Below are 16347 nucleotides of genomic sequence, written 5' to 3' on the forward strand. Positions count from 1 at the left end.
TCAGATGTCAGATGTTATACACCACTACTAACAATGCACTTTACATTGTTGTGGCCTTATGATGTTGCCACCTTGCTGGTAGGTTGTATGTGTGTGGTAAGAAGCTTGCTTCCCAATGACATGATTCCAGGTTCAGTCCCACTGTGTGGCACCTTGGATAAGTGTCTTCTATCATACCTTCAGGCTAACGAAAACCTTGTGAGTGGATTTGGTAGATGGAAACTGAAAGAAGACTTTCATATATGTGTGTGTTTGTGCCCCACCCCCACTTGACAACCTGTTCTGCTGTGTTTACATCCCCATAACAGTTTAGTAAAAGGGACCAAGAAAATAAGAACCAGGCTTTAAAACACACACACACACAATATGCAGTCATGCAGGAGTACCACTTCAAATGATTTATTCAAATAAATCAAACCCAATGCTTATCCTATAAGTTCGTTTTGCTAAACTGCTAAGTCACTGCGATATTGACAAACCAAATTCACTTACAAAATATTGGTCAGCTCAGGGCTATAGTCAAAAGACACTTGCCCAAAGTGTCACACAGCGGGGCAGAACCTGAAACCACATGATTGTAAAGCAAGCTTCTTAACCACATAACCATGCCTGCATCTTTTAGATGTTAAAATAAAAGCATCTGAACTTGCTGACTTCAGTAGTTTCTGAAATATTAAAATAACTACAAATTTTGAGAAAAGATACGTCAATTGTATTGACTTGGTGTTTATTTTATCAATCTTAGAAGGATGAAAAGCAAAAACAAAAAAATTTGGACATTAATATATTTAAAAATAAGCTTTCAGTCAATGATACAATCCTAGATTTTTATTGCAATCTATAAACATTTATAGCTTTGAAAATATCTTAATGTACCAAATACTACGATATTTAAAAAATACAATTACTTGCATTTCTTATAGGCTTTAATTTAGATACGGATGTTTACAGTCAGTTTTAAAGTTATATTTTTGGAGATGAATCTATAAATATGGGTAGGTTGTGTGTGTGAGAGCACTCACTATATCTGTCAAAATACACAGAAACCTACTCAAAAATATATACACTAACACACACAATGGTTAGATTTCTGTGCTACTGAGTAGTTATAAACTCCCAGCAAGCTATTCCACTGTTCTGCAATTCTACTCAAAATACCCAAGGTAAAAATTATGTGTGGTATTTGTCCCAGCCCTTTATGTTCGGAGTTCTTTGGGATTGATAAAATTAAGTATCAGTCCAGCATCAATGTCAATGTATTCAACTAACTACTCCCATCTTTGTGCTAAAAATCACAATTCATTATATGTCACATGTTCAATTTCATGAACTTCAAATGGAACAGTGTTTCAGCAGCTGTATAGAGCTGTCGTAAATTAAGCCATCACCATAATGGACAGACTAGTTTTCATATCTGTGCTTTTGACAGGTTGACATTAATTAAAAAGTTTAAACTTTAAGTACAACGCAGCATGAATCAGAAAGGTAAATACATTATTGCAATGCTCTTGATATATGGGGGCAAAAAAGGTGGATGAGTCTCCAAGAAACAGTCCATTGGAAGGTTCCTTCACGCTTTTTCCATACATCAAGAGCAGAGAAGGAACAGGTTTACATTTGCATTCCTCTCACAGCTAGACTTTGTAATATTCATATTTATTTCAGTCCTGCAAATATGTGTATGTATATTACACATCCACCTATTCTTAAATATGAATAGAGAATACTACTGATAATATTGATTTATTTCTTCACTGAAATACGGCAGATCAACAATGAAACTTCGCTAGAAATGACAATTAAGTTTCATAGTGTATGTAGTGTCTCAGATACAGTAGGTCAAATATATATATGTTAAAAAGATCTATAATCATGGTAAATATATCTAGTTTGTACAAAATGCAAGTAATTTGTTTGATCTATATGTAAAAATACAGTAAGAGACTACACAAGTGTTACACATGCCAGTAGCATGGAACATAGCCCGTTCTAGGACAGAAACTTCATCTTGTAAAATGAGCTAAAAATTTCCATCCAAATTTCATGTCAATTCATGTTCCAAATACTGGCTTAATAATGGCAATTCCACCCCACCCCACCCCACCCATAAATTCCTTATTTTCAAAATTAATTGAAACAACAGCAGTGTTATTTTAACAAAAATATAACAAGAGTTAAATTGTTGATGCATCACATGAAGAATAAACATAAGGGGATATAAATTTGAGAATTTGGTTGGACTGAAACCTTTGGCTCTTTTTTCAAACAGAATTGATTACTACCCTTTTATATGACTAGAACAAAACATCAGCCTTATTAAAATCTTGGCTACAATTAGTCTTGAGGAAACAGCACTGCAATCTGATGGAACTTGAAACTTTACAAAAGTTAGAATTAATATAATCTCAGAAGTATCAGTGCTAGAATAAAAGATTACATACTTGTACAATGATAGTAACTGAGGTGTTTATATGCAGATGCAAATACCTATTTCTTTACTACCCACAAGGGGCTAAACACAGAGGGGACAAACAAGGACAGACAAACGGATTAAGTCGATTATAATGACTCCAGTGCGTAACTGGTACTTATTTAATCGACCCCGAAAGGATGAAAGGCAAAGTCGACCTCGGCGGAATTTGAACTCAGAACGTAGCGACAAACGAAATACCGCTAAGCATTTCGCCCGACGTGCTAACGCTTCTGCCAGCTCACCGCCTTGCAAATACCATCAAGATCTCTGTGTATGTAGTAAACCCTTTGATCACACATTAGTTCAATTCTGGATTTGATTACCTATCAATATATCTTATGTTTTCTTGCATACCATATATTTAAAAAAAATATATGAAATTTGATCTTGGATATTTGTTCAGCATGTAGAAAACAGTGATGTATGGTGCCAGTGTTGATCCAGTTTCATTTCGCACATGAAGCTGTTTCACTCACATTTCATTGCTATCCAAAATATGAAGCCTTTATAATAGTCAAACCACATTTAAAATGAAAACAAATTACAAGCTGCATAATTTTGTTTTTGAGATATTGAAAAAATCTTTGGAATAAGATGTACCCATAGGCAGTACCCATAGCTTATTTGCTGTCATGAGTTCCAACTATCAGGAATAATGAGGAGTGTAGAGGGTTAGCAAGATTAATATTTGTTATAAACCGTAATAGGGTGAAAGTCATATACCAAGAGGAAATACTAGACAAATGTGTTTGGGGGAAAAAAAGTAGTATCTATAAGAGCAGGTAGTTTTTTAGAGTAACTGTAGGAAAATAACACTAAGAGGGAATCTATCATGACAGCAATATCTGGAAGAGTAACTATTGTTGCCAGCAGTTCTAGAAAGGAGTCATAAGGAATAATACCAGAGAAATAAGTATAGGTGTAATAGTCAATAATATTTAGAAAAGCAATAATTGTAGTAGAAGTTGGTAGAGCAAGAAAGAGAGGGGTGTGATGGGTGACAGCTCAATTGTGGGTTACTGTTTCAAGTAGATGGAGGGAAATCATAGATAGATAAAATACCAGACAGATGTGAGACTCAGGGGAAAAAAAACAAAACATTGGGCAAATTGCATGGCATACCATACTGAAGGGAGTGACGACAGTAATATAAAGTTGACAATGTTCAGAAAATTTGGGAATATTATACTAGTTAGTTGTAAAGTGAAGACAAGGAAAAATTTGTTGGAGGAGTCATAGATCTCATTGAGTCTGTTAGTAAGCAAAGACTTGCTTAGCATATATCTCTTCTTGGGTGTGGCCTAGAATGTTAATGTATAGAAGAAATGACATTTTGAAAGGCTTAGTAACTATAGAGCAGCCTTGGTTATGTAGGGCATTGTGAGAGGGTGCTAGTGACTGACTGCCAGGTAAACTATTTATAAGGGACTTACGATGGTTTTAGCTGTATTGTTCACAAGTGAACGAAGTAAAGGGATGTAGTGTTGTCATCTGTTGGTTTTAGTTTATGGAAAGGTTATTTATTTATTTTTATGGACCAAGCTGAAGATATGCCAGCACATGGTGATACTGCATATGAATGGAGCTTGTGTATAGTATAGCTTGTCGAGTCATCATTAACTTAGGCGGTTGTCTCATGACATCACGAGCATAACAGCAGGGTAAGGGAGAAAGATGGAATATGATGAAAACTGGTCAAAAAACATCTTATTTAGTTCAGTTGTCACATTGTAGAAATCTCAGTTATGAGATAATGCATAATTAATTCAAAACAATCTGAATAAATAGCATTACATTTGACAGAGTATTCTGAATATGAACAGGTTAATGATGAGAGGTGTCTGTCTGTAGGCAGCTTTGTTAAGTTTCTAATGCCAATAAAAGAATTTATTGATGTCAAAAGCAAAATATAACTTTCAAAGTTATTGAGAACTACTCAATCAAATATGGTGGATGACTGAGTAAATTATTTAAGTAAATAAACTGGAAGATTTTATGGTAAAATAAAAGACAGAACAGAGAATCTTAAATTCCTCAGGTTTTACTTTTTGTGAAGCTGTTTACAAGTGTCAAATATCAGTCCTGATACTTCATACCAGTTATCAAGGGTATTTTCAATTTTTTGTGAAGATGCAAATGTGGGGCAAATATTAAGAGCAAGGAACATTAGAAGACTCAGTGCTCTATAACAGATTGTGGGTGATAATAATGTCAACTCTAATCAAGTAAGCCAACCATGGCTTCTCATATTTTCAGATGACATGTCTTTTTTTTTTAAGATGTAGTTTGAAGATAATTTAATTTATATCTAACAGGCAGATTGAGAGACAATCTAGAGGATCCTGTGTAAATTCATGGATACTGTCAGTGACAGAGAGAAACATGTAGGCAGTAAGATTTTTTTCCTCCAAGACTTTGGCATGTTTAAATCTATATTATTTATATATAGACCTGTGCTGTGGAGGAAGAGAAAATTGTATTTCAATACTCAATTGGAAGTCAGTAACCTATGCTATGATTTGAGCTACCATGTACTTAGAGACCAGGCATATTCACATCATGAACTGAAATGTGTGAAATCTACATTATTAGGCATTTTTAAATATGCTTCTTAAGCCTCCAATATGTTTACAAATTCATTGAAGCCATTTGGGAAAATGTTATATTCTTACAGTCATTCAGATTATTAGCACATCAAGAATCTGGGTTTCTTTTCACTTAAAACCTTTGGCCCAGAAGATTGTCATATGATGGTTTTTACTAATATTTATGACTAAGGATGTAATGGTGTTTTTACACATTTCAGAGCTATTATCACAAACATCTTGATATTTATCAAACTGCTAACACCAAAGCAACTATTCTAGAATAACAGATCTCTCTGTTCCAACTCACTTTTGTTTCAGTGCCCACTTAGCTACACAGGTTACCTCCACATTATTCTAGAAGGATTTTATTTTTCAAATTGGGAAAATAATTGAAAGAGAATAAAAATAGAGGAAGCAATGGAAAATAGATTAAACAATTCTAATGAAAGAATATTTTATTCATATCTCAACAAATTCTTAGAAGATTAAATTTAGCAATGATGTTCTTCAGAAACATGCAAGGAAGAGATAAAAATAAACACTACAAAAAACAAGGATCTTAACCAATAAACTAAAAAGAAGAGGGGGGAAAAGAGTCTAAAAATGTTACTTTAAGAAATAAAGTATTAAAGGAATAAGCAAAATTTTAATCATTATTTATACATAGAAAACAACCAATGCACTCATACACAAATATGCACACAAATACGCCAAAATAAATTTGAACACAAGATGATTAACTTCAATCAATCAAGTTTAGTTTTAAAAGTTCAGACTATTATATTAAAGACAGAAATAAATTTTTTAAATTACTGAACAAAATATGATTTTCTATTAAAAGAGGTTTTGTTTTTTTTAATCAAAAATTATATCTGAACAAGCAGAACTTTGAAAAAAAGAATGAAAAGTAAAGATTAATTACAATAACGAATTAATTGAAAAAAGATATATATATATATGTATGTATATATATATATATATATGGAAACGTACCATGCAAAATAATTTAATAAAGAAATTAGTAGCAAAGAGCCTATTCTACTAAAAGATGCTTACCTCAATAAATATCTGATAAAAGCAGAAAAATAAAATGTTTAAAAACAATGTCAGGATTGTTAAACTTTGATAAATGTATAATGTCCCATTAGAAGATATAAGAAAAATTTAAAAAACAAAAACATTCATTCAAGCAGATTAAATAAATTGCCTTTTAATTAAATTTGTTCTGACTGTTCCACACACACACACACACACACAGACACAGACACATAACCTGTAATGTGAAAATTAGAATTAGAAATCAAGAAGCACGAACCTCTAATAGAATATACAGACACTTTGCAAATACAAAATATTCACCAAACAAATACATATACACACACACACACTTTCCATATATAATTACATGTATTATGCATACATACACACATACAGAAGTTAAATATTCTGTAATGTGAAAATTCAGTGCTTCAATTCAAGAAGCTTCAGCTAATAAAATATACATGCTTCATATATGGAGTATTCTCTCACTCCAGATATAAACACAGACACTGACCTAGCCATTTCCCTTTACAAATGTTACTCATACTTAGAACTTTAGATTCAATAATGATGGTCACCTGTTACAAACAGATTTTTATAATTACATGCACGCACATGAATTATTTTGTGTGTGTGTGTGTGTGTGTGTGTGTGTGTATATATATATATATATATATATATATATATATATATATAGTGAATGTGTGCGTGTGTGCATGTGTATGCTTGCATACCTCTGTGTACGTGTGGATCCAAAAGCATCCACACACAAACAAACAAAATGCAAAAGATCATTGCAATATAATTTGTGGTATGTCACTTCTCAAAAATATTTTTCAGGTTTTAACCAAGAAATAGTTTCTACTTACATTTATTCAAAGCAATGACATAGGACAAGTTTAAGAATAATTTTAAACAAAGATAATGTTGACAATAGATAAAAGACAACTAAACTCTATTAAAAAGGGTTGTAAGCCTAATGATAAGCATTAAAAATAGATTTTAATTAAGAGTTTTAGGTAGGCTGTAACAGGATTTAAAAAAGATTATCCTAGCAACCTACTTGAATAGAAATAATAAATGACGTTTTGGATTATCCCAAGTTCTACTTTCCCACTATCCCCCACTTCACTCACCCTATCAGCCACCCACCTACCCACATACATGCACACACACACACACAAAATTCTGACATATCTTAGAAGTATTATAGTTCATCTAAAAGTCGGGGAAAAAATATATTTTAGCGATTCTTCTAACAAAAGAAAAGTTGGAATTTTAAGTAGATAATTTAAGTATTCCAACTTTCATTGTGAGGTGTATGTGTGTGTGTATATATATGTGTGTGTGTGTGTATGTATAATATGTATACATATATACAAAACACAAACACATACACATCCTACATATATAATATTCTTTCATACATTTCAACCATACAACTGTAGTCGTGCTGGAGTACCAGAGTGAAATATATATTTTTGTGTCCCTGCAGTATAAATAATTTGTTCTCATCTAATAAGGTTCTTTGTAATTTCTAGAGAGCTAAAACTCTACTTGACTGGACTTCATTTTTTCCATTTCTCTTTACTCAGTACAAAATTTGCAGAAAGTGACATATTCCCTCCCAAATAAGAGGTACTGTGCCAAAGTTAGAAAATATTATTATTGATTATTACTATAATTGTCATCATTTTTTTATATATATATATATAAGCTTAAGACAGTACAACAAATACTTTTTTGTTTCCTAAGACAAAAAAAGAAAACACAAAAAAACTTCATTCTGTCTGTCTAGTCTGGGTTTCTATCAGCAAGTAAAAAGAAAAAAAAAAAAAAAAATCAATAGTTTTAGTCATAACAGTTGCTATTGGCATTCATGTTACACATATCTACGTGATAACTATTATAATGATGTAAATAAGTCAATTCATAGATTTCTTCCTTGTCTTGTACATGCTGAAAGTGTGTATGTATATGTGCACACACACACACACACACACACACACACACATACACACACAAAATAAATAAATGTGGATGTGTGAGTATATGTGAATGCAAGTATGGGTGTGGTTAAACTGAAAGTACTAACCGGTTTTGATGCCGAGTCATTCATGCTTTCTAACAGCTTGTTAGTTTATTGATGTAAAAATAATAATAATAATAATAAAGAGAAAAAATGCAACGTTATAATTGTTTCTTTAAATCGAAATGATACAGAGAGAACATTTGTCCTCTTCAGTAGCCCTCCCATTTCACATTTGCCTGATCTATAAGACAAGACAAAGTACAAACTTAAATATTAGTCAATATTCAAAATCCATACAAGATGGACAAGTTGTGCTTCAAGTACATGGAACAATACGTTGTCAATGGATCCTGCAATAAATAATAGAAAGAAAAAAAAAAAACTTTTCTGCAAATAATGATTTCCAATGACTCACTAAAAGCAATAGCATTTGTATTTGCTCTTACTTAGGGGACATAATCGGCACTGGGTGGAGCAAGAATAACGCTGTGCTTTGTTTGCATACACACATAATGGGATCTTCTGTTTTAGATACAACGATGCTATTTCTTTTGAAAGTAAATAGAAACACAGTCGTTGAACTTGAAGTGTGTGTGCATGCATATGCAACTATTACTTATTTCCAGGAAGAGGAAATGGAAAAATGTATTGCAAGAGTGGTTAATCTTAAATTGTTAAGACAGCAAACAAAAGTACAGTGGTAACAAGTAGTTCAGCTATTTTACTACAAGTAGACCAGCTGTTTTACTGTCTGTGTCATTAGCATCATTTATTTACTCCTTTATTTTCAGATAGGCACAAAAACAATTTTTACAAGTGAGGGGCCAAGTTGATTGTAATGTGGCAAAATATTACAGAATTTATCAATTTCGAATGAGTGAAAATCAAAATCACACCCGAATATACTGAAGGACAAAACTATGTAGCATTTAATATAGTATTAATTACCTAACTGAAAAATATAAATAGTAAATTAACAAAAAAAAAAAAAAACCTTAGCTTAAACGACTATTATTATTTTATCACTTAAGCAAGTATGGGAAACAACTGTAGACATGTTTCAATATTCTGAAACCTCCTCAGTAAAACAGATTTCACCATAATTGCAAGATACTGAATCACTAAGTAAATATTATAAACCAGTAGGCATGAAAAATTAGTATATTTCAAAACCTAAAGCACTGAAGTTAATTACTTGGAGATGCCATCTGCATGAGAAATAATAGTTAAATTACTGTTAACATATTTAATATGAGAATTTAATACATAATTAGCTCAATGACTATTACTTTAACAGTTTTGGCAAGTACTGAGGAGGTTTAATAAGACCAAAGCATGTTTCTGGCACTTGTTGAAATGATTAATTTGTGATACTTCATCATGTAATCTAAGTATTTGATGCTCACTACATTGAAGATCGTATAAGTTAGTTTCTACCAAATCCTTGCCTTTCCATAAGCAATAATGATACAAAAAAAAAAAAGAACCCTTTATTACACACATTAAAAGCAAACCCTGTATATACAGTATACACAGAGCATTCAGTCGAGCTATGATGAACAACATGTGCAATTACTTGAAAGAATCCCAGCATAATTTGAAAGTCACATGCAAGTCTGAAAAACTAGCAGGTTCAACAAATGGAGCATGATAGAAGCTTACAATATTATACAAAATTCAGATATATTTATAGCTACTAATCTCGGAAATGTTGCAGTTTGGGTTGTTTACAAAAGCTGGATTTATCATCAGGCACATAAATTAAAACTTCTAGGTAACTTTAAAAATAAAATAACACCAGTTTTCCACAAACTTTCTGACTGTGTCTACAAGCCTAGACCAACATTGCTGTTCCCATTTCTAAAATGATTTCTTATAATATGGTTTAAACACAAATTTAAATATATCAAGTATATAATTAGATAAAAGCCAGAGGTTAATTTAGTCATGCCAAAACATTCTTAATGGCCCAGTGGTTAGGGCAGCGGACTCGCGATTAGGGGATTGCAGTTTCAATTCCCAGGCTGGGCATTGTGAGAGTTTATTGAGTAAAAACACTTAAAGCTCCACAAGGCTTCGGCAGGGGGTGGTGGCAATCCCTGTTGTACTCTTTCGCCCCAACTTTCTCTCACTCTCTCTTCCCGTTTCTTGAGTAATGCCGCGATGGACTGGCATCCCATCCAGCTGGGGGGAATACATACACCACAGAAACCAGGCCCATGAGTCTGGCTAGGCTTGAAAAGGGCGAAAAGAAAAGAAGAAAACATTCCTAACACAAAGCAAATATTTGATTTGAGATCTTACAAAAAAATAAATAAAAATGTTCAATTGGACATTAATAATCATCATCATATCTTAACATCTACTTTACCAGACTTGCATGAACCAGATAAGATGTTGAGACACTTTTGTACAGCCAGATACTCTTCCTGTCATTGACCCTCACCTGTTTCTAAGCAAGGTAATATTTCCTCTTGTCTATCAAACAAATAGCCCAGACATGCAATTGAAGAGGATTACAAACAAATAACACTATTTACATGAAAAGTAACTGTGTTTACAATCAGAGTGCATAAGACAAGGGGAATACAGGCTATCTCTTACACACGCATATCTATACATACACACAAAACACAGTTTCCATTTACAAAATTTCACTCATAAGCTATTGGTCAACTTGCAATCATAGTAGAGGACACCAGCCGGTAATGTTCACATATCGAGAACAAATCTCAATCCACATGGTTCCCAAATGAGCTTCCTAACTGTGTACCTACACCTGTACCAAATGGACATTAATATACACAGTATCGTGTACCTTAATGATTTTGTTATCAGCTTAATCTAATTTAATATGAAAAGCAATGTCAGATTATGTTTAGTTTGAAGTTCAGAAAGAATGCAGAATTGAACCAGAAGAAATGAGTTATGTGTTGAGGTGTAAGGTGCAGAGCCTTTTGTGGAGTCCACTCAGTTGTAAGAAGGAAGAAAGACAGGATTTATGAAAAAATGGTACACAGAGTTAGCAAATTCAGGGATAGAAATCTTAGTTATGATAGAAAGACTTAGTAAGAAATAAGGCGTTGAGCCGGCAGAAACGTTAACACGTCAGGCAAAATGCTTAGTGGTATTTCGTCTGTCATTACGTTCTGAGTTCAAATTCCGCCGAGGTCAACTTAGCTTTTCATCCTTTCGGGTTCAATTAAATAAGTACCAGTTACGCACTGAGGTCGATGTAATTGACTTAATCCCTTTGTCTGTCCTTGTTTGTCCCCTCTATGTTTAACCCCTTGTGGGCAGTAAAGAAACAAGAAAGACTTAGAAAGAAATAATAATAAAGAGAGCTAAATAAAGAACTGACCAAATAAGTCTATGTGATAGAACTATCTTAGATGTGGAAGCAATATTCTGGTGTATCTAATATTTGTACAAAGTATGTTGTCAACAACTTTATTCTGGCCTTGAAAAGGAAATCTCACCTTTGTGATGCAGTGAAAGGAATGTGAAATATGCTAAGTCATCATAAGAATTCAAGAGACGATTAAACCAAATACCTGTACCATGGAGCGTGCACACATGTTTGTGTGTGTGATGATTTTAGTTGTGATTTGTTATTGTCTTATGGATATAATTGAGCTGCTAATCTGGGTATCTAAAACTCTCTTCCTCACCCTTCTCCACACAAATTTCCATCAAATAAAAATTGCTGGACAAGTATGGCTATGTGGTTAAGAAGTTTGCTACATGGCTCCAGGTTCAGTCCCACTGCATGATACAGTGGCTAGCACCCTCTACTATAGCCTTGAGCTGACCAATGCCTTGTGAATGGAATTTGGTAGTCACAAACTGAAAGAAGCTCATCATATATATGTTAGAATCTCTGTCTTGATATTGCATGACAGATGTAAAAGAGTGTTACTGTCCTACAAATGGCATCCTTTGTTTCCAATCTTCCATGAAAAATATGTCTGGCCAGTGAGAATTATTACCTTACTTAGAAAGAGGTGAGAGTTGATAATAGGAAGGATATCCAGACATAGAAATTCTGCCACAATGAATTCCATCCAAACCATGCAAAGATGTAAAAAATGAACATTAAAAACCAACAAAAATAATGATGATGATGATGATAACTGACAGGAACGCAAAATTAAACAGCAATAACATAGTATCAATGCTATTACTTCACTATTGACTACTTAGCCATCAGAACATCTCAGCTAATCAATAATGCCCTTTGAGATATAGTGTCTCGACATCCACCTATAATAGAAAGTTCTAGTAAATAATTTATTGCTGAAGGTAACACTTTTATGCCTGTTTTTTTTTTGTTTTTTTTTTTTTAAACATAATGACATTAGCAGGATATGTTTACAGAAACCAAATAAACCTTCCTCATTTTGGACTGCATAATTGCCTCTGTAATACCAGAGTTCACAAATCAGTAATATCTGTTCTTTCACTGCGAATAAATATTTTTACCCCCCCCCTTTTAATCCTCCATTTACGTCATCCGACCAAATATCTGCTTGTCTTCTGAATCACTTATCTTTGCTTGCATTCAGTTTTTCTCTCATCTAAGCACTGCACATCTAATTCCTCTTTAGAGAATTCAAACTCCTAGTATACACTATCTTACATATTATCCCACTGCTTAGTCTGCTCTGAGAGGGAAGGAGGGAGAAAGAGAGGGACTGACAAACAGAACAAGAAACATTTTGCTTCTTGCAGAAAGAAGTAGATTATGGAATATCTTACATGTACCTCAAACTGAACATTACCACTTATATATAGAAGATATCTTTTACTGAAAGCAAGTCAACCAAGAAATTCAGAGACATGGTTTATGATTCATATTCCAGTCTAATTTAATTGATATACTTAAAAGAATGGTTAATTTTTCTGAGCTGACTAAAGACATATTCCATCAACTAAGAACTCACTAATGAAGCTGGTAATTTGTTTCTTAGACAATGCACCAGACTACATCCTTCATGCAGTCAGTCTCTAATACAGTAGCTTAGTTTTGGCTATGCTCACTTTCATGTCTTTGGTTCAATTCAACACAACTCCAAGAAAATGCTAAATAATTGAAAAACATCTGAAGAACAGCTAAAACTTAACTGAAAAGTCAGAAATTATGGAGACATTAAATAATCCACAAAAAACAACTACTGAAAACATAATTTGGATAATCAAAAGAATTATCGCTATATGACTAATAAAAGTCTAAAAAAATTGTGCATTTTGATTTGGCCTCCATTGACTGAGTTAGCAAAATCAGTATCAGTAATTTATTGCTTTCAAATTTTGGCACAAGGCCAGAAATTGGGCAGGGGGAGTAAGTTGATTATTTTCACCCCTGTGGTCAACTGGTACTTATTTTATTAACTCCAAAAGGATGAAAGGAAAAGCTGACCTCAGCAGAATTTGAACTCAGATTGTAAAAATGCTACTAAGCCTGATGTGCTAATGATTCTGCCAGCTCCTCACCTCAGTATCAGTAATATATTGAGAGTAAACCACTTGATTTTATCATCTCTTAACAGAACTACACAACAATGAAGCCTCCTATATAGTTACTCAACCTGCTAGAAATATCAACTAAATTTCTCTCAAGTCACACCCTACCACATAGAATAATGTAGTTCAAGCTAATCATCAAAAGACAATGGCATTGACCAGAAATTCTTTGATTAAACTGCTACTTGGTTAAGTCAGACCTGGGGCTTAAACAAAAACAAGCATTTATGCCAAAAACAATTATGATTTTTTTTAAATATAAAGACTAACAAAATAATTTAAATTTTCCATGAATGTGTGTATGTGTGTGTACATGTTTCCCAATTTGGACTACAAATGCATTTCCTGGACTGAGTCTGAAATAGACATTTAAATTTAACCTTCAAAAACATGGTTTTACTAAATTTATTTCTTTACCCAATTGGTCATTATCTCTCTCTTTCACACACACACACACACACAAATTGAAACTTATAGTTTCTAATTAAGACTAATGCATCAACATCACTTTAAAATCTTAACGTTTTTACCAGAACAGCTACATAATAATATTGCTGATTAATGTCACTTGTGACATGAAACAATAAGAAATAAATGCAATTATCTGCCATCACCTTCAGGCAGTAATGTCAGATTGGCCAACAATTTTATATTTTGAAGGAAGTGTGAGCTATAGTGATATTTCATAGCAAATACATGAACAATATGAACATATGATCCATTTTTCTCTCCAGACAAAGTCTCATCCTGTCATCATTAGTGCTACATTAGATGTAACATGATTGAAAGGTTAAGAAGTTCTATTTGGAATCACAAGGTTCTAGGTTTGATCCCACTATGCAGCACCTATAGCAAATTTGCTTTTTGTTTTTTAACCACTGCCTAAAGTCATTCCAAACTGTGTGAATGAAACTGCTTAGATAGAAACTGTGCAGAATGGACTGTACCTTTAATTTGAAAAATCCAGCCTTGTCACACACTGCATCATATTGATTCTGCTTGAGGATTACATTAAGGGTACATGTAGCTGTAGAATATTAGGACCCTTAAATTTTAATTCAAGCAGAAGGTAATTCAGTTGACTGAACAACTGAATTTCCATCATCAAAACTGGCAGAGATTCATTTAATATTTATTGTCTGTCATCATCAATGTGAAATATCTGCTGGCCAAGTAGAAGACTACACCAGGCTACCATGTCTGTTTTGGCATGGCTTTTATGGCTGAACAACCTTCCTAACACCAACCACCCTGCTGAGTGGACTGAGTGCTTTATACATGGCACCAGCACAGGTGGGGTCAGGTTTAGAATGGTTTTTACAGCAGGATGACCTTCCAAATACCAATCACTTCACAGTATGGACTGGATGCTTTTTACGTGGCACTAGCACTGGCAGAGTCACCTTGCAAGACAAGGAATTTTAAAAATAGGTGCAGACATTTAAGCCAATAAATTGCAACCCCTCAAAGTGAAAAAGTTTACATATTTGCAAAGAGCAAGATACAGCTATTGTGCATTTACATTAACCCTTGCAATGCTACTTGGTTCCGAGTAAATAAATTAATGTTGGAAAATAAAGCTTTATAGACACTGTTTAATTTGACTAGTTAAATTTCTTAACAGGCTGTTGTATTTAACTAAAGTCACAAAAAGCAGTGAAAAGCTTAAGTTATATTGCCAAATTCAAATTCTTCCATAGGTTGACAAAAGGAAATTAGAGTCTGCAAATTCTGCCAAGCTATTTATCCTAGTGATATTATCTAAACAACATATCCCACGATGTTTTTAAAAAAATTATCAGATAGATGAAATCATAATTCAGAAAGAGCCTTATAACTACTCACTTTTCAATGCAGTATACATTTTAGGTGTTAATATATATCAGCTTAGGTGACTATATCTTATTAAACAGTTTTATATTATAATGTAACAAAGAGGTAACAGACATGCATAATTCTTAAAATTAAAATTTTAACAAAAAAAAAAAAACTAGTTATTTTATGAAACAAAATTCTGTTTTATTTTAAAAGCAATTTCTTTATACAGTACTATGAAGGAAAATGCATAAAAGTCTGTGATTAAAATACCAATCTTGTTTATTTCTAACATTTTAAACTACTGATAAGCACCAACTGAATGTAGAAAGAGTTTCAATTCAAGACTGATGCTACTTAACCTCTCATGGAACTAATACACACATAGAAAAACTTATTCCCACCACCACCACCATAAATCTGAGGTTTTGTATCTATGCAAGAAAAAACTTTAAATCACTTTTACCAGGTCGGTAATGACTTGCAGTTAAATTTATGCTACAATATTCAAGTGCAAAATCATATTAAGTAATTAATTTATTTTCAGAAATATATTTTAAATGAATATTTTTCTCAAAGCATTCAGTTGATTTGATATATTTTCCCTTTTTGTTCCTCACCAAAAACAAAACCTCATTTAAAAACTTATTATGTGAATTAGACTCACAGAGTTATATTAAGATACATTTTCTCACAATTAATCAGCAATAACCTTATATTTAGTAAATAATGACTTATGGGGAAAATATTTATAAGAAAAGTACAGTATATTTTGAATATCTAAGCACTGAGGAGGAAATTGATATTAGCAACATTAATATGTGCTTGATTTTAAAGCCATTATTTACCCTTTTTTTCTATAATATTAAGGGAAA

At 32.9% G+C, this 16347-nt stretch overlaps 1 protein-coding gene across 8 annotated transcripts in view; it reads right to left on the reverse strand.

Annotated features, from left to right (window-relative positions):
* LOC115222519 (kinesin light chain) overlaps positions 1-16347 on the reverse strand; it is a 123027-nt gene that overhangs the window by 81870 nt on the left and 24810 nt on the right. For 4 of the 8 annotated variants that reach the window (XM_036511646.1, XM_036511652.1, XM_036511647.1 and 1 more), the window contains one exon: positions 6118-6129. The exons of the other annotated variants lie outside the window; for them this stretch is intronic. In XM_036511646.1, coding sequence (XP_036367539.1) covers positions 6118-6129 — 12 coding nt within the window. The remainder of the gene's footprint in view (positions 1-6117; positions 6130-16347) is intronic. 8 annotated transcript variants of the gene reach the window in all.

The sequence above is a fragment of the Octopus sinensis genome, linkage group LG20 (assembly GCF_006345805.1).
Source record: "Octopus sinensis linkage group LG20, ASM634580v1, whole genome shotgun sequence".
Taxonomy (NCBI): domain Eukaryota; kingdom Metazoa; phylum Mollusca; class Cephalopoda; order Octopoda; family Octopodidae; genus Octopus; species Octopus sinensis.